Consider the following 18,875-nt stretch of genomic DNA (forward strand, 5'->3'; position numbering starts at 1 on the left):
CATGGCTATCTGAATGCTCGACTGCCCTTGCAGCTTGGCAGTCCCAAGAGATAGGTAGAGTACTGGTTGCGACACGCTAATGGACTCGGCGAAATCGTCCAGGTCAACAAAACGTGGACAGCAGGGGAAGCGAGTTGCGACATGCTGGTGCTCTCGACGCAAGAAGACTTGCGAAATGGAGTACCTACCAAGCTGATACGACTGCAGATCGCTACCTCTTTGGGTAAGCTTTATGGTCATCCTGGAGCTTACCGCTCAGCGGCCCCCATCCAAATTGCACATGTCCGCTCGGACGGCTGGGCTCCGCAGGCTGATAACGACTCCCGAGGGCTCGCCATGCCGGCGATTCTTGGTGATTGGCACACTGCATGTTCTCCGTTCTGGCTCTTTGGCCACTTTGACTTCGGGAATATCAATGATGTCCCTATCTGGCGTCGAACTCCGACAAGCGATTGTTGTGTTCGCCGTCGCTTTCCCGATGTGACCCCTGCCCAGGACCGGTTCCGAGATAGCGGACTAGGGCCCGTGATTGTGCATACTTAACTCTAGTCAGGTGCAGCAGTCGATATGCGATAGTGAACAGACCGTCGGGCAATGTTGGCGACCTCTCACATTCTAGCAAAACATGTCTCCTCACAGAATAGATGCTGAGGTCGACGGCCTCAAGATCAAGATTGCCATTGGTGAGTCTCTCCGCTCAGGTACGAGGAGAGCACCAGCAAATTAACAATCGCACAGATCGAGGCGGCACGTTCACAGATTGCTTGGGTATAGTGGAAGGCCGAGAGGATGACATTGTCATCAAGCTCCTGTCACAGGATCCTGCCAACTACCAAGATGCGCCGATTGAAGGTATCAGAAGGATACTCGAAGCGGCCACGGGAAGGTCTTTTCCAAGAAGCGAGAAGCTTGACACGAGTTGTCTATCAGACCTCAGCGTTCGCATGGGTACCACAGTCGCTACCAATGCCCTACTAGAACGCAAAGGTGAGAGAATTGCCCTTCTCATCACCAAGGGCTTCAAAGATGCACTGGTCATTGGAAATCAGTCAAGGCCGAAACTATTCGCTTTGAACATCGAACGGCCTGAGGTGCTGTTCGAGGAGGTGGTTGAGGTAGATGAACGAGTTACCATCGAGGACTATCAGCAAAACCCGGTTCCTGACCCAGAGAAGCTTGCGAAAGCCCTTCAGGAGGACTCTAGTCTCACGAAGGGTGTTGATGGCAACGTTGTCCGCATCCTTGATCGACTCGATGAAGGCAAAACCCGGCAAGACCTACAGAGTCTATATGACAAGGGGTATAGGTCAATTGCTGTTTGCCTGGCTCACTCATATACTTTTCAGGAACACGAGCTTGCAATCGAGAATCTGGCCAGAGACATTGGCTTCACACAGGTCTCGCTATCGAGCCAGTTATTGCCGATGGTTAAGCTGACATCGCGTGGCGCCTCGGCAACCGTTGATGCCTACCTCACGCCGATCATTCAGAGATATGTGGCTGGCTTCAGAGATGGATTCAAGGATCGTCTGGCCTCGAAGGCGACCAGATGCGAGTTCATGCAGAGTGATGGTGGTCTAGTCAACTTTGACAAGTATGAAAAGATTACCGAGTGCCCATCCATGTATCACGAATCACTAACACGATCACAGTTTCACGGGCTTACGAGCGATTCTCTCTGGCCCTGCTGGTGGCGTTGTGGGACACGCCCGGACTTCATATGATCCTACCGACAAGACCCCAGTAATAGGGTAAGTTTGTGCTCTTGCCCCAATGTATACTAGCTCACGAACTATGCAGCTTTGACATGGGAGGAACAAGCACGGATGTGTCACGTTATGACGGCACATTTCAACACGTCTTCGACAATACAACCGCCGGTATCACAGTTATGGCTCCTCAGCTCAACATCAACACAGTGGCAGCTGGAGGCGGTAGTATTCTCTTCTGGCGGCACGGATTATTCGTTGTTGGCCCGGATTCTGCAGGAGCCCATCCTGGGCCTGCTTGTTACCGCAAGGGAGGACCTTTGACCGTCACTGATGCCAATTTGTTCCTAGGCAGACTATTGCCAGAGTACTTCCCAAAAATCTTCGGTCCTAATGAGAACGAGCCACTGGATATCGACGTCACTCGTCAGAAGTTTACTGAGCTAGCAGCGCAAATTAACCAGGAGACCGGACAGCAGAAGAGCGCCGAGGAGGTCGCCCTTGGTTTCCTTGACGTGGCCAACGAATCTATGGCTAAGCCTATTCGAGCTCTTACTGAAGCGCGAGGCTATGAGACGTCTGCACATCATCTAGCATCGTTCGGAGGAGCAGGTGGCCAGCACGCCGCAGCTATCGCCTCCCTGCTATCGATACAAACAGTAATCATACACCGCTATTCATCCATTCTCTCAGCATATGGCATGGCACTTGCAGATGTTGTGCAGGAAGCACAGGAACCAGCTTCTTGTGCCCTGGACGAGTCAACAATGGCTGGCATAAAAGATCGCATTGCTACACTCAAAGACAAGGTGCAACGGACGCTGACCCAGGACGATATTCCTGAGAAGACCATCCAATACGAAATATACCTCAATCTCAGATACGCCGGGACGGACAATTACTTGATGGTGCTTGAGCCTCCCAACGGCAACTTCGAAGAAGCGTTTGTGGAGAATCACAAGAGGGAGTTCACGTTCAGCTTCTCGAACCGCAAGATCTTGGTGCAAGATATCCGAGTACGCGGTATTGGCAAGTCAATTGCCTTGCCTCCCGAAACCCCACATGGTGCCCTCCAGAGTCTTACTTTCGCTCCCGTCGGCACTGACAAGCAGAATGACTCGACGACTGCATACTTCGCGGGTAATGGTTGGATGACTGCTTCTGTGTTCTTCCTTCAGGGACTTCAACCCGGAAGCACAGTCAAAGGTCCTGCCATCATTCTTGACAAGACACAGACTATCGTTGTTGAGCCAAAGACGACTGCAAAGATACTGCCTCGCCATGTGATTCTCGAAGTTCCCGTTACGAGCGCCGCTGCAGCAGGGCCAAGCGAAATGGTTGTTGACCCCATTCGTCTCTCAATCTTCGGGCATAGATTCATGTCAGTGGCTGAGCAGATGGGGCGCATGTTTCAGAAGACATCCGTTTCCACAAACATCAAAGAACGACTGGATTTCTCATGCGCAATGTTCTCACCAGATGGAAAACTGGTAGCCAATGCTCCTCACGTTCCGGTTCATCTAGGCTCAATGGAGTATGCAGTACGCTACCAACATCAAGAGTGGTCTGGCAATCTGAAGCCTGGCGATCATATCCTGACAAATCATCCACTCGCTGGAGGGACGCATCTGCCTGACATTACAATTATCACTCCTGTCTGGGACGAGGCGGGTGAGAACATCATCTTCTATGTTGCTTCGAGAGGACACCACGCCGAGATAGGAGGCACCAGACCTGGCTCAATGCCATCTGACAGCAGAGCATTATACGAAGAAGGAGCAATGACAATGGGTTTCAAGGTCGTATCACAGGGAGAGTTCAAGGAGGACGTTGTACGGAAATTCCTTTGTGACGAACCTGCCGCATACCCAAATTGTCACGCTACCCGAACCTACAACGACAATGTTTCTGACCTGAAAGCTGCCATCGCTGCCAATCAGAAGGGTGCCCAACTCATCCGCGTCATGATCGACGAGTTCACCCTACCAGTCGTTCATTTCTACATGGATGCCATCAGGAATAACGCAGAAGTCGCAGTCCGGGAGTACCTCAAAAATCTTCACAAGCAGGTTGAGGGCCGTCCGCTTCGCTTCTCCGACTACATGGACGATGGCAGCGAGATCCGTCTGGAGGTCCGAATCGATCCCGCCACTGGTGGGGCAGACTTTGATTTCACAGGAACAGGCCGAGAAACCTACAACTGCTTGAACGCACCCAAAGCAATCGCACACTCAGCCATCATCTACTGCCTACGCTGTCTCATAAACGTCGACATCCCACTAAACGAGGGCTGTCTCGCGCCCATCAACGTGATCATTCCGGAGGGCACCCTTCTCAACCCATCCGGCAACGCCGCTGTCTGCGCCGGCAACCCAACGACATCACAACGAATCACGGATACCATCCTCGGTGCTTTCCAAGCATGCGCTGCATCCCAGGGTGACTGCAACATCATCTCCTTCGGCATGGGCGGCGGCAAAGACGCCGATGGCAACGAGATTCCGGGCTTCGGCGTCGGAGAGACCATCTGCGGCGGCTCAGGTGCGGGACCCGGCTGGCATGGAACATCAGGCGTGCACGTCCACATGACCAACACTCGAATCACAGACGTCGAAGTATACGAGCTCCGCTACCCGATTATCCTCCGACAATTCTCGCTGCGCAAAGGTTCAGGTGGCCGAGGCCGCTACAACGGTGGTGACGGTGTGACGCGCGAAATCGAGTTCCGCATGCCGTTATCGGCGAGCATGCTGAGTGAGCGGCGTGTATACCCGCCTTATGGAATGGCGGAGGGTGGAGCGGGACAGGTTGGGTTGAATGTGTACGTGAAGAAGGAGCGCGATGGGTCTGAAAGAACGATCAATATTGGAGGAAAGATGGAGTTGAGTACGCAGCCCGGCGATCGGTTGATTATCAATACGCCGGGTGGCGGGGCTTGGGGTGCGCCTGAAGAGGGTAAGGTGGAGGATCTGAGGATGAAGAGGGTTGAGGCGAGGCGGTTTGAGGTGAGGGGGAGTGTGTTTGATTGGGCGGCGGAGGCGCAGGCTGCGCAGTGAGACTTTCCCTGACAGGCTTTCCACTGAACGTGGCTTGAACAAGAAGGAACCGTTCCTACACGAGTATGAGGATCATGTCATAGCTAGACCGATTGGACTACTCTTACAGCTGGCTGGGACTACTCTTACATCTGGCTGACATAGGCATGCATATCATCCGGCACCAATGTTGACGTCTTTCCACTCAATGGCTGTCGAGATCGCCAAGCTGACATGTCCAGGATCTCGGCAGGCACGCTCACGCATACGGGCAGGCACTTTCTAGTGAAGGGATCGATTCGATTGAAGCAATATTGGCATTGATGCTATCTGGCTGCTCCTAGCTCTTATGGCAGCTCTTGGCTCGACGAACGCAGGCACTGCTGGTTGTCGGCTCTGGCCTTTACTGGCATCTGGCTGTTGTACTGGCCGGCCGCAAGTGGACTTACGGCTTTGCGGTGTGTGGTGTCGGGCTCATGGCGTTTGGCTCAAGGCATCTGGCTCATGGCTGGTGGAATGATGGCTTTACCGTCGCCTAATAACCGTGTTAGCATCGATCTTATCCGGGAAGTACAGGAGCAAGGCTCAAGTGAGGTCGCAATACTTACTGGCCGGGTCTGGCGTTGGTGCGGCGAGGTGGCTGTGAGGGAGCTGGCAGCGGCCATCGTAGCTGGTCTCCAGTCTAGATTGCGTTAGATGATACCTCGACTGTGCGCTCAGAAACTTACTGCTGCTCGAATACGGCGGTGGAGGCGGACAGCCCAATTCCAGGGACCTGGCCGAAAGAGGACGCGCAAAGCAGCGAGGACGGCCGACTTCCATTCTCGCGAGATGGCGGCAAGGAGCACGAGACTTCGTTTGTGGCGGGTATCGTCCGTAGCCTCGAACAACGAGCATACGGCTTGGGCGATGGCGACCTTGACGTTGGGTGGCAAGTCTGGCATGTTGGCGGGTGCGGATATTGTTACTATGTTGCAAGAGAAGATCAGATTCGCAACCTGCACAGCAATGGTAGAAATACCCCGCGGAGCACCTTCTTGTGTGGATGTTCATGGCCCCACCTTCACTCTCAGCAGTCGATCTGTCTGCGTGTCAAAGGCAACAACACCTCACCAGAACCTCCAACAGCTCTCCCTCCCCATCACAGCATGACACAAATTGCCCATATGGCAATGCTCTACCCCAAAGAGTACACCACAGACACTGACGCTCTCGCACATCGCCTCACCGAGCACCTGCGTACGCAGTTTGCCCATACACCACGCGAGGATCTCTTCGATAGCCGTTTCTTGAAGGATGACCTTCAGTTCTGCAAAGCTTGGGATAGCGGCGACGAAGAGGTCGAGCCAGGCGTCGATGCAAAGGACGAAGACCAGCAGGATGAGGAATGTTTGCCACCTTGGGAGCTTGTTGAGTCTTGATCTGGATGTTTGACGTTTGTTGGTACGCTGTCAAAACGTGTTAGCAGGGCACATATGTGCTAGAGACAACGCACTCTAGGCTTCAGCCGCTCGCCTGCTTGAGCGATTGCTTCCTCTGGATGTAGCATAAGCAGTGTCTTTGGCTGCATTGTGGTGGCGTTGAGTTCTGGATGTCACGATCTTGTCAAGTCATACTACGAGACAAGTAGGTTCTGATGGTGTCTGAACATTTCTAGGAATCGAGGTACCCTGATGAACTCATGCATTTCGTGCTGCTGTTGAGCGCGGAAGAGATGGAGGGCTGTCACTGAGCGTTTGGACGTTGCTGCAACAACGACCATAGTGAATCATGGCCTCTGGGGGACACCATATCACGGCAGACTTGAAGTAACACTCTCATCTGAAGACCTAGGTATGTCCGCAGTACCACGTTTGCCACAAGCTGTTGCTTCCAAGATCGTCACTTAGCAGCTCGCCTGTACTCACAACTTCAGAATCACCAACCCTCCTACCGAACACCAACCCGATACCTACCAAAATGGATCCCAACTCTCATACACTCACACCAAAGCCGTCTTGGTGGAAAGAACTCAGCAGAACGTCTTCTGAGACACGGAGCTCCCCTCGAGGAGATAGCGCAAGAACTTCGATGCACCGAAGTCAGAGCCTCGTTGATCTGGAGGACTTTCAACACAAGTCGAGCACAGGCGAAGAGATTCCGGGCGAAGCTATAGGTATAGCACAATCAGCCTCAAGCCTGCAAAGTACCCAGCATCACTGTTCCGATGCAAAAGACCTACCATCTCTACCAGATGACGAAGACGAGGACTTGCTCGCTGTCGATATGGAACTGGATGGAGACGTCAGTGATGAGCAGGGTGTAGCTGGCCTACCCACCAAGAAGTTTGAGTGCTCAATCTGCCACGACGAATACATCTCGAACGAGATGCTCGCGTACTATTGTCATTGCGAGAGGAAATTGTGCTACAACTGCCTGGAGTCATCGTTCAAGGCGGCACTCTCCTGGCACGAGACCGGCTACGCACCTCGTTGCTTGTGCAGTACTCGCATCCTCTTCAATGACGTCGCTCACCAGTTCACAAGCAGCTTCCTGGAAGAACATGGAGTCCAGGATCGCAGAGCGCGTCTCTACTCATCCAATATACTGCGCAAAGAACGACTGCAGCGCTTTCTTGATCGATGGGGACGATCCGGATGGCCACGAAGGCTTCGAGACCTGCAAATGCTGCAAGGATGAGACTTGCCTCGACTGCCGCAATCCGAGAGAGAAACATGTGGTTGGCAAACAGTGTCCAGAGAACGTATTCGAGAAAAGCGCTGCTGAAATCCTTGGCGTTGAACCTGGAAGAGCCGAGCATATGGGACAATTGTCACTGGAATTCTGCAGATGTCGGTGTGGTCATGTCGTCCAGCAAATCGACGGCTGCGACCATTTGATCTGTCCTGAATGCCAGTGGCACTTCTGTGGCGAATGCAACGAGGAATGGCATTGCGGCCGTGATCATAGACAAGAGTGGATGGATGAGCATCCAGACCATGAGCACGACTACCATGAATACGAAGAGGAGGAGGAGGCGGAGGAGGAGCTGGTGGTGGTAGTGGAGGGCGGAGATATCGAGGAGTAGCATTATCCTGGCTGAGGTACACCCCTTACGAGACTTCGAGATCACAACCAGATGTAGAGACTGAGCGTCGTTGCCCGCTCATCGCGGAGGGGATTGGACGTTCAGAAAGTGATAGATGTCGGCAGCGAATCCAATTCGTTGGCGTGTGTAGACAGCCGCTTTGCGTAGTACCAAGCTGGCTGCTCACGATAGTCTCGGGGGAACACCAGTATCATATGGAAAGTGATCACCAGAGAAATACTCAACGATACAAGGTATCTAATGTGATCCTCGCAATAGCGTTGACTTACCATATGTTAAACAATCGGAGTGAGAATAGTTCTGGTCGTTAAGACGAATTATGGAGAAAATAGTGATGTACGCTCATGTCCGGGCTGCAGCAATTGCCTAGATTGGTACATGCTTCAGCGTGAGGAGACCTAACGGGACAGAAGGATAACCCCTAAAACGTGCACCTGCACTGCAATCGCAGACCCAAGGTTTTTGAACAGCCCTGCTTTCCTCACCAAAACTTGCTATTTTCAACGCACGACAGTGACTTTTCTTACAAAGCCTATCCTCAGATTGAAGTACAGTCGTAAGTATGGAATCGGTATCGCTACCTACTAATATCACGACTTATACGAATACACTATTTAGCAAGTAGCGAATGCACAATAAAATCAGCGACTTTAGTGTTCATGGTAGTGCTATGCTTAGAAGTATAAATATCTAGCACAGCCGCTCTACTCCCGCTCTCACGCGTAAATTCAATTGAAACTCGTATTAGCAAAGAGCGAAGCAGTACATTCATCAGTAATCAAAAGCAGTTATTATTGCCTAGGATACCCTAAGAAAGGTAGCTGCAATATGCTGATTTTGGGGAGGAAAGCAGGCTGTCCAAAATCCTTGAGTCCGCGACTGTAGGGTGCGAGATCTGTGACGAGCCAGTGAAGACACTATTGTGAAGATTACGTTGGATACCTTGTATGTTTAAGTCGAGTCGCGAATCTGCTAGACGTCCATGAGACTTTGGTTTCCTACCTGGAGAGTACACCAGTCCGTATCGGTTGTGCGTACATCCGACCACGCTGATATACTGGCGCAGGGAGTCACAGACACGAGCAATAACTTCAACATTCGAAGGAGTTAGGAATCCGAGAGGATGACCTCTTCCATGGATTACGTAAGCAACCTTGTTGCGAATAGACCCTCGACCCTACTCTGGAAAGCACAATCATCACCAACTTGAAGTGGTTCGGTTGTTACGTGACTGCTCAAGCGCTGTGCTGACAATTGCTACTGCCCCTTTGCTTGTCCCGAAGTCTGCTACTCTCAACCATGTGACCTGATGACCCATTCATCTATACTGTCTAGCCTGCTGCTCCCAGAGCTAGATTTAATACGTGAAACGCTTATCCAACCACATCAATAGTATACAGCCCGTATGAACGATCCTTTGAACAGTTGTAGTTCCTCAATACCCCCCTACATCCCCACCAGCTCTCGTCAACAAATCGTACACTCTTCCAGGCAACTTGTATCTTACAAGCCCAGCGAACACCATGAGATCCTTCGCCATCTGACTCAGTTGTCCCTTCAGTTGGTTCAGGTCATCCTCACTGGCACCAGGTATACCCCATGTCCCTTCTCTTGCGACCCTCTCCCTCTCAGCACCGATAGCCCGTACACACCAGAGTATTACCAGCCCAGCACATCGAGCCACTAACTGAGGGAGACCTGAGAAAGACGTCGCCATTTTTCGAATTGTAGGAATGTCACCACGGCTGTCAAGGGGTATGATACCCGTGCTGTTGAGCTCCTCAAGAGCACGTAGGTATTCCGGGTTAGTGGGATGCTCGATCTTGGCTCGCGCCGAGAGCATCATCATCAGTACTTTGCAGGTTGATCGATTCTGGTTGCTGATACGAGAGAAGTATACCGCGTTTGAGTCGTAAAGCGATGTCATGTTTTTCGCTAGCTCGAGGGCCGACGATGTACTCTGTGTTAGTGATAACGACGAGTTAGGTTGTTGTGATGTCTGTGATGCTGTATCTGAACCTGAGGCACCCACATTGTTACGTGGCTTGAGAGGTTGAATCGAAATAGGTTCGTCGCCTAGCTCTACTGCTACCGCGTCTGCAAGAGCACGGTTCAGAACTGTTGTGACGTTATCATAGTCGTCGCAGAGGTGGTAGAGGAGGACTGCGTCAGCGATCTGGCCTCGAGAGTCGGCTACGGCAGCTGCTTGACTTGTGATGAATCGAAGGAATTGCTCGTGGCTGTCTAGGCGAATGACCCTGGCTCTTTGCTCGATGGCACCTGGAATACGGCTACCGTCACCGCGAATGTCGCCTAGGAGAGCTGCAAACTCTCTAGTCTCCAGACAGAGTTCGCGGAGACATTCGTGGCATGCATTGGTCGTGCTTTCGCCTAGAGGTTTAGGAAGATCGGAGTTGAGGCAGATCAATGCTAGGTAATCCACTGATTGTACTGGCAATGCCGCTCGGAAAGTAGTGGTGTAATATGCTATCAGCGGCACAAAGTTAAGCTGCGGCTCTCCCGTGGTCGCAAAAGTAACTATTGATGTTAGCAGAAGCCCAAGAGCGTTACAGTGAGTTGACTTACGAAGTTCGTTGCCTGCAGTCTGAAAGTCTGATATTCGCAGTAGACCATAGTAGTCGAGTGCTATGGCTGCATGGACAGCACTGACTGGGTTGAAGCTGTGCAGGTAGTCCACAGCCTGCTCGAACATGCCTGCAAGTGTCTGCATCAAGAAGAAAGTGCCGTAAGAATTGGCCGCCTCAACCTGACCTTTTTGAAAATGCTTGTCACCAATTTCTCTGACAGTCTCAGCGATCTGCTCAAGACCAAAGGGTGCCCTCATAGCATCATCAGGGGTTTCTGATTCTCTAGCGAGAGCAAATTGCAGCCATAGCCAGTCTTCCACACCTTGACCGATCGATTCTAGATTCCGCTGAGTCTGATCACATCTGCCTACAACCTTGAGACATGCTACGCGGTAAGGATCGACGGTATCTTTGGGCGCAACTCTCGTCAATTGTTGGTAGACACCATTAATCATGTCCTGCAGCTTCTGACCTAGACGTCCATTGTTGCTAGCATAGGACGCGAGGAAGGAGACGAACCGACGGTCCACAGATTGGAATGCTGAATCGCTATTCACATATTCGAGCGCCTGCTGGATATGACCAGATCTCAAGAGATAGAATATTACTATCCAGCAATAGTCACCATTATCTCCAATCTGCGTGAGCTCGGCTCCGTCAGGTGCTAGGTCGTGCTTCTCCTGTCGTACCCGAATATATGCTCGAACTTTGTTGATAACGGTGGGCTGGCCACCAAGTTGGGCGGATCGAGGGTTTTTCTGTACCATTTCTTCAAGTTCTCGATAGAAGGACTTTTCTAAGAAGCGACGCGAGCCTTCCAGAATCTGCTTTTTCAGATTCACAGAATTAGCCGGGTTGGTGCTTTGGGCGTGGGCGTTGGCAAAGAGTCGCTCTCTCAAGCCATTTTCGGTGGTGTTCTCTTTTGTGATCTCCTCTAGAGCAGAATATGCATCGATCAATTGCTTAGGCACGTCACCCGGTCCATTTTCCACTTCCTTGAATTCGTGTAGAATCTTGTAGTTCCTCTCCTCGACACGGCTCCGGTTGAGTGCTTCGACCTTCTGCATGAATATTCTTTCCTTGTCACGGAGATCTCTGATGGTCTGGTTCTTGCTCAGACTAGTGGGAGCGTTCGAGGCTTGACCGCTGAAAAAAGAGGAGCTGCCCGCAACTGAAGTTGCATTCCCGATCATGGATTTGTCCAAGCCAGATCTTCCAAATATGCTTCGTCGGCTAGACTTGTTCTTGGAAGGGGACTTCGATTGGCCAAAACTGCCTCCAGAAGCCGGCACGTCGTCGCCAGCGTCTTTTGCGGTCAGGCCAAAATGTTGCATTATCCTCTTCTTCTGCTCGTCGAAATTGATACCCAGGCTTTCTTCGATAAATGCATCGACATCGCGATAGACTCGATCCATGCTCTCGCGTAACATAGCCTCTCGACCTTTTGCTTGCATGCCCCTCAAGTAAGCACTTCCTTCTTCGGCAAAGTCGATACGAGATTGAGCGGGAGGTACTGGGACATCGCCATCGAGCTTCTGAAAGTCTTTATATGCTTGACCTGGAGTGACGCCGGAGCCAGATAGTAGGTAATGTGCTCGACTGTCTCTAGCAGACGATTGACCTAGCTTCTGGTTCTTCTGACCTAATTCTTGTGCTCTTCTTGCCAGATCACCTAGATCCATGTTCATGCTGGGCAGCTGGCCTAGCTGACCACTCTGGTCGGAGCTGAACTTGATCTTCTTCTTTTGTCGCTCGAGGAGGCCGTTGAAGTAGACGGACTCTCTGTTCTGCGCCTTTGCTTCATCTTGCTGTCCTGGATTTTGCGGTTGCGTCGCACCTGCGCCACCCAACGTAGAGGCAGCGGGGATTTGTCCAAAGGTCGAGCCAAAAGCGTTCGTAGAGGTAGTGTTTTGAGCAGCAGTTGTTGGAGGATTGGTCTGACCGAATAGAGAGGGCTTGGTAGTTGTAGAAGCACCAGCATCGGCACCAGCATTGCCGCTGAATAAACCTGTCGCAGGAGCGGTGTTGGCAGCCTTGTTAAAGAAACTGAATCCTCCGCCAGCACCTGTCCCTGCTGCGCCAGAAGTTGCAGTCGCACTTCCAAACATGCCTGTGCCTGTAGATGCTGGCTGCGTTGTTGTGGTGCTACCGAACATACCCGGGGCCGCAGCAGACGTCCCCGGTGTGGACGAGGCACCTCCTAGGTTGGAGAACATAGTCGGTTTAGAGCGGGCTTCAGTGGTCGAGCTGGATTCGAATATGCTTTTACGCTTCCCACCTGCCAGTGGGTCGGCAGTAGATGGTACAGATGTATCAAGGTTCAGACTCCCAAAAAGGCTGTTACTACCAGTCCCCGTCGTAGAAGTACCACCAGCGCCAGGCTTTGCTGAGAAGAAGGACATAGCCAGAAACGCAGATCTTTTGTGGCAGCTGCTCCTGATGCACTGATCACAGAGTGAGCACCTGCCTGGAGTGCATGTACACAAATTGATGTTATTGGTTCAAAAAGTCGCGTTCCTGGCGCGTCTTGCTCCGTAAGTCTTGGCATGGATCGTGCCTCAGAAAGTTGTCCATGCTTGTACCTGGCCTCTTTCTTGTCATCGATGCTTTCGTTGTACTTCACCATTTGCACTGTGGCAGTGTCGCGATTCGAAGATGCCGACCTTCGACTCGAAACCCTTCAAGGGCTCAGGCAGCTCAGGTGAAGGATGGGAAGAGCGAGTCAGCAACTTCTACCGCAAGCAGGTCGCTAAGCGGCCCTTCGTTATGTTTGGCTTGCCCTTCATCTCCGTAATGGTTGCCGCGTCATTCCTTCTCACCCCCGCGACTGCCCTGAGATACGAGCGACACGATCGAAAGCATCGCGAAGTGAGTCAGAACGAGGCAATGGAACTGGGTCTGAAAGGTGGCGTTGCTGGTGGGGGTCCTCTCAGCTACAACCCACGCAGACGGGTCATTGGGGAAGGCGGTACCACTCAACGCGACGAATATTACAGACTGATGGCAAAGGATCTCGACAATTGGGAGCAGAAGCGAGTCGAGAGATGGAAGGGTGAACCAGATGGCAGAATATGATCAACAACCAGTCGCAGATTTGGTACTAAATGTGATGGGCTACATGAGTGCCGCCTTGCCGCTTGGATGAGAGCGAGACTCGTTGCTGGGGGGCGTGTGCGCACTACGCATTCGCCAATGCTGCGCAACAGTGAAGACAGAAAGGAAGCTTTTGGCGTGGCTGATCGCCCATTCAAGACCATTGTGCCGCGAAGGTCACCAATACTCGAGTCTCAAACGATGGCTGAACACCTCTAAGACCAAGCCTCGCAATCCTGTTCGCAATTGCCCTTCAAGCAAACAAGTTACGGAAGCACACGATACTCGATTCCCCGCGTGCAATGAAGGACTTCCAGGATCACTCCAGCTGCTCGAATACGGTATGCATAGAATCCAGTGGCCCAGCCCTGATTTTGTGTTCTAGAAGCACGAGGGTGCATTCAGTGTACCGCCATGTCTCATTAACGCGTATACTACTGGCCTACATCTTTACGCGTTTACCACTCGTATGGTAGTAATCTACGACAGCAAGGAGACATAGTCGTCGCCAAAAGCAGAGAATGAACACCGTGCGAAGTACTTGATACAACCTTGCGCCAGGAGTCACGCTCGAGCATCTGAACAGAGCATGGCACACATAGGTGAGCCGTTTATCCGTGGATGCAACGTGGCAGCCCGATTCATCATGTCCAAGCTTGCACGCCCGGTGCCGAGCTCGTCCCTCCTTCGCACATGAATCAACGGTCATGCACTGAGTGTTCTGCAATCTCACAGCTATGGATAAGTTTGTTCCATGTAAAGCGCTTAAACAGCTCGGTGTTCTTCACATCTTTATTCTCTAGATAGAGTCCGATACATTATTCATGCGCGGCGATCCTTTCGAGGTTACATACACGCTGTCGTGCTTGCTAGGAAAATGCTTGCACAGCACGTGAAGCTTCCGGGATGCCTTCTCTGTCATCATTTATTGCCGACAACGACCAAAGCGAAGACCCCTCCCATGCACGGACTTGCATGACTTTAGCGAGCCAACTCGCTGCTCGGCTGAAGTGTTCCGTGTCTTCGCGAGGACAAACGATCAAGTATTCACGAACAAGCACTTTTACTTCTACAATCTTTGCAGTCATGCTCGAGTAGACTAGAAGCACCGCAAGCATCTCAAAGCTGAGAGAACGCTATCAAAGGTAGTAGTATTTTTGTGTCGAGGTTAAAATGGCGGTGATTTTGACCCTGCATGTTTTGATTCAAAAAGCTCGACGAGGGCAATCCCTGGAGTTGGAAGAGCAGGCTCGACGCACGAGGACAGGAGCCCACTTTCTATCTTGCTTTCCAATCTACGGAGGCGTGTCCCAGAAGTAATTACCGCACTATATTATAGTGTAATCATTAGTGCACAGTAACGTAGTATGCTTATAGGCGCCTTAGGCATCACGTATGCCCCGAGATCTCGATCTGCGCCCGGGACTTACCGAGTGGAGTTATATTTTTATATACCATTATTTTACTACTAAACCAGTATATATTGTTGCTACTATACTAAAATATTGTTCCTAAGTCGTTGTAGTATAGTTAGAATAATGTTCGTATGTCGGATTAAGTAGTTTAGTTAGCTATTTAAGTTCGATTCCGCTATTATATAAACTAAAATTCTTCTTAACCAAAAACTAATATCTACTAGCTAGTCCTTAATCCGAAATAACCTCCGGATTATACGACCGGTAAAAAGCGGCGAAGTTAATCGAGAATTAAGTACGATAAGCCTTCGGTAGAATTACCTTTAAGCTTTAATTTATAATCGTAAAACCTTTACTTTTTTTTTTATAGCTAAGTTATACTCGATAACTTAACGACCTTCGATATCTTATTCTTAACTTTCTACGGCCATATATTCTCTTATCTACTATATCTAACTCGTCGCTACTTATCTTAGGCGTCTCGTTTTACTTCTTTAGCGATAAAGACTTAGGTACTACGTCCTCTATTATATAGATCTTCTCCTAATAAGGCTTAGTCTTAAAGACCGAGTTATTAATTATATAGAGATATACGTTAACTAAGAACTTATCCTTAACGCGAGTACCTTTCTAAGATCGTATAAACTTTCTGTTATGAGGCCGTTGTCTCCACGTAACTAGTAATGGTACGAGTAGAACCTCAGTGGTTCTACTCAAGTAAGCTAAGTGGGATATTAGGCCAGTGAGTATTTAATACAAGGTCAAGTTATATACAGGTAGGGTTCTAGTATAACTTAGGTTAACTACAGGACTATAAACTGTACTAAAGGAGAGTCGTGATCTATATACTCATTCCTATAGTCCTAAATAGGAAGTCTTAGCTTAGTATACTGGTATACCGATGTATTAGTATAGCGAGTATACCAATATACCACAGAACCAGTATACTAGGAATTCCCTTTCCTAGAAGTTACGTAACACCCCTAGTGTTCTGCACGTACTAGGCTTTCTTAAGAGACTTACCTTATATCCTGCCCGTAGCCGTTCTGTGGCTATAGTCCGTAATACTTTCCCCTCTTTAGCTTACTTACGTCCACGTAAGTATATAACCTAGTATATCCCGCGTCGCGTCTTGTTTTCCTTCTTATTATAGCTTATAATATCGCAGTATCGTATCCTTAAGCCTAAGTAAAAACGATCCTTAAAACCCGAGCGTCCTAAATCTAAGCGCAACCTCGAAATTTACCGAGTTATCGCTGTTACTAGAAACGAAGCTATAGTATCGTATTCGGCGTGTATTAGTAATAACGTCGTGTATTATTACGATAGAGAGTAGTTAGTAAAGTGTGCTGAGTACGTCCTATACCAGCGGTCGTGTAATAGAACTTTTGCGTTAGAAGAGTTCCGAAAAGTAGGGGAGCTTAAAAAAGCTAAGTAACAAAAGTATCGCGAGAAATTAAAGCAGCTGGCTAAGCTACGCGCTACTATATTAGGTATGCGCCAGGTATTAGCGAAGGCTTAAGCAGAGCTAGCGGCTACTGAAATAAATTTAGCCGAAGCCGAGGAGGAGGTAGTGCGTGTCGATGAGACAATCGCTCACTTAGATAATGTCTCCTCTAGGATATTAAAGCGCGAGATGTAGGCGCTTAGTATATTTGATTCTTTACCTAATAAGTAGGAAATTGCTCTGAGTAATTAGGACTTTATGTGGAATAGTGCCCCTTTAGTCCAGTAAGTGGACTTAGGTAGTTTATTTAGTAGACAGGAGTCGTTGTCTTAACTATGACCCTATAATTACTTTTCTACCTGGTCCAGTCCCTGCGAATAGGTAATCGCCGTTTACGTATACCCAGCATTTATCCATTTTAATATCGCATAGCACAATCCTTGGCTTTACTGGTTTTTTCTTATTATAGTTAACCCAGTGCTTTACCGGTCGTTTTCTAGGTTTAGTAGCGTTAATCTACTCGGGATAGTGTATTCGGAGTTCTGTAATTGTGTCTAAGTCTAAGTGTTCCTCTAGTTCCTATGTGTTATCCGAGTTATTATAATCTACTTATTTAATCAGATATAACTTCTTTCCCTTTTCCTATCTTATACCTAGAACGGTTTCGACGTTATATACCTATATCTCGGTTTCTCTATCTAGCGGTAGCGACTCTTGAGTTTTAACGTTGTTAGGTGCTTTCTCTAAAAGTGCTATATAGAACACGGGGTGTATCCTTATATCTTTAGGTAATGCCAGTCTATACGTTACTAGTCCCAGTTTCTTTTTAATTCTAAATAGTCCGAGTTTCTTAAAGTCCAACTTATTATTTAGTCTTCTAGTCTTAATGTTTCGTCGTAGAAAGTAGGCTGTGCTCCCCTCTTTGAAGTCTAGTCCCTTAGATCTTTCTTTATTTGCGAATTTAGCTATTCTTTTAGCTAGAAACATGAGTTCTACTGATAATTCCTTGTGAAGTGCCCTTAGTTTAGCAACTTTTACGGTAGCCTATTAAGCAGTAGAACGAAGGTTTAACGGCTCTTATTAAATGTTTAGGTGGAATTCGTAGTTAGCATAGAACGGTAACATTCCAGTAGTAACCTTAGAGTTGTTGTAAGCGAGTTATACCAAAGGTAACAGTTCTACCTAATCGTCCTACTCGTGATTAATATATACTCTAAGGTATTGTTCCAGGGTTTAGTTGGTTCGTTCTGTTTATCCGTTCGTCTAGGGGTAAAATACAGTTAACATCTTGTTCTTGCTTCCTAGTTGGTCCATCAACGATTACTAAAATCTTAATTTAAAGAGCTTATCTCAATCGGTTACCAGTTTCGACGATATCCTATAAGACGCGAATACGTATCTTATAAACATATACGCTAGTTCTTCCGCCTTTATAGTATCTCTTATAAGTATGAAGTAGGCGTATTTAGTGAGTTAATCCATAATTATATAGATTATGTTGTATCCTTATTTAGTTACTAAGTCCTTAGATATTAGTAGTAGTCTAATAAAGTCTATCGTAACTTCTTTCTATACACCTAAAAGTGGTTCTAGAGCCTGAAGTTTTCCGTACGGCTTATATCTAAACGCCTTCGTTCTTACATACACGTTATATTAATTAATATATTCTTTAACGTCTTTATTTAATCCTAGCTAAATCTAATTTCGAGTAATTAACTTAATTATCTTATCTACTTCGAAATGTCCTACGATCCGATTATTATAGTGTACTCTAATGATCTTTTCCTTTTATTTAATTAGAATATTATCGACCTTTTTCGTTTAATTAACCTATAGTTAGGCATATACCAGTGTATTACCTTCTAGCTTAAAGAGTTAGAATTTAATCGTCTTTTCCTTGCCTTTAGCGTAGTCAGGTCTTCGGCTTAGAGCGTCTACTTTAGCGTTTTCTGTTCCTTTAACGTAGTGGATCTTAAATTTGTATAGTGCTATCGTCTCGGCCTATCTAATTTATCGTTTCCCTAGTTTCTTAGACGAAGTCTAATAGGTTAAATTCAAGTGGTCTAAATACACGTCGATAGGGTATTTAGATCCTTCTAAGTACACTCCCTATTTACGCATTACTTCGACGATTACGAGCAACTCTATATCGTAAATCTCGTAATTAGTCTTAGCGGGTAACATCTTCCTAGAGTAGTATGCGACTAGTCGTATCTTTCCCTTATTATCCGGTTAACTGATAACTGCAGCGATAGTAAATCCTAAGGCATTAGTCTCGATAACTATCCTCTTTTCTGAATCGAAGTAGACTAGTATAGGTGCTTTAGTGAATAGTTCTTTTAGTCGTTTAAAAGCAGCTTATGCTTCGGTTCCTATAGTAAATTATAGTCCCTTTTTTATTAATGCTAATAGTAGTAAAGCGATTCGTAAGAATCCTTTAATGAATCGTTAATAGTAGTTAGCTAGCCTAAGGAAACTCTATACTTCCTTAATATTTTTT

The 18,875-nt window shown here is 48.5% G+C and overlaps 5 protein-coding genes across 5 annotated transcripts; 3 read left to right on the top strand and 2 right to left on the bottom strand.

Annotated features, from left to right (window-relative positions):
- Positions 1 to 625: 625 nt before the first annotated feature.
- On the top strand, positions 626 to 4,765 carry PMZ80_007902 (uncharacterized protein; the record flags this gene model as incomplete). Its single annotated transcript, XM_064876307.1, has 4 exons — positions 626 to 683; positions 739 to 1,594; positions 1,653 to 1,751; positions 1,801 to 4,765. The coding sequence occupies 4 exons, from the start codon at positions 626 to 628 to the stop codon at positions 4,763 to 4,765; spliced, it is 3,978 nt and encodes a 1,325-aa protein (XP_064727614.1).
- Positions 4,766 to 5,269: 504 nt separating this feature from the next.
- Positions 5,270 to 5,688, bottom strand: PMZ80_007903 (uncharacterized protein; the record flags this gene model as incomplete). Its single annotated transcript, XM_064876308.1, has 3 exons — positions 5,270 to 5,279; positions 5,353 to 5,426; positions 5,473 to 5,688. The coding sequence occupies 3 exons, from the start codon at positions 5,686 to 5,688 to the stop codon at positions 5,270 to 5,272; spliced, it is 300 nt and encodes a 99-aa protein (XP_064727615.1).
- Positions 5,689 to 5,892: 204 nt separating this feature from the next.
- PMZ80_007904 (uncharacterized protein) lies at positions 5,893 to 6,165 on the top strand (the record flags this gene model as incomplete). The annotated part of the gene is made up of 1 exon (XM_064876309.1): positions 5,893 to 6,165. One exon carries the CDS (start codon positions 5,893 to 5,895, stop codon positions 6,163 to 6,165), a length of 273 nt encoding a protein of 90 aa, XP_064727616.1.
- Positions 6,166 to 9,267: 3,102 nt separating this feature from the next.
- Positions 9,268 to 12,822, bottom strand: NIC96 (nuclear pore complex subunit; the record flags this gene model as incomplete). The annotated part of the gene is made up of 2 exons (XM_064876310.1): positions 9,268 to 10,370; positions 10,419 to 12,822. 2 exons carry the CDS (start codon positions 12,820 to 12,822, stop codon positions 9,268 to 9,270), a joined length of 3,507 nt encoding a protein of 1,168 aa, XP_064727617.1.
- A 253-nt stretch (positions 12,823 to 13,075) lies between these two features.
- Positions 13,076 to 13,495, top strand: COX16 (Cytochrome oxidase assembly; the record flags this gene model as incomplete). The annotated part of the gene is made up of 1 exon (XM_064876311.1): positions 13,076 to 13,495. The coding sequence occupies one exon, from the start codon at positions 13,076 to 13,078 to the stop codon at positions 13,493 to 13,495; it is 420 nt and encodes a 139-aa protein (XP_064727618.1).
- Between the last annotated feature and the right edge of the window lie 5,380 nt (positions 13,496 to 18,875).

The sequence above is a fragment of the Knufia obscura genome (genome assembly GCF_036327395.1).
Source record: "Knufia obscura strain CCFEE 5817 isolate CBS 148926 chromosome Unknown scaffold_10, whole genome shotgun sequence".
Taxonomy (NCBI): Eukaryota; Fungi; Ascomycota; class Eurotiomycetes; order Chaetothyriales; family Trichomeriaceae; genus Knufia; species Knufia obscura.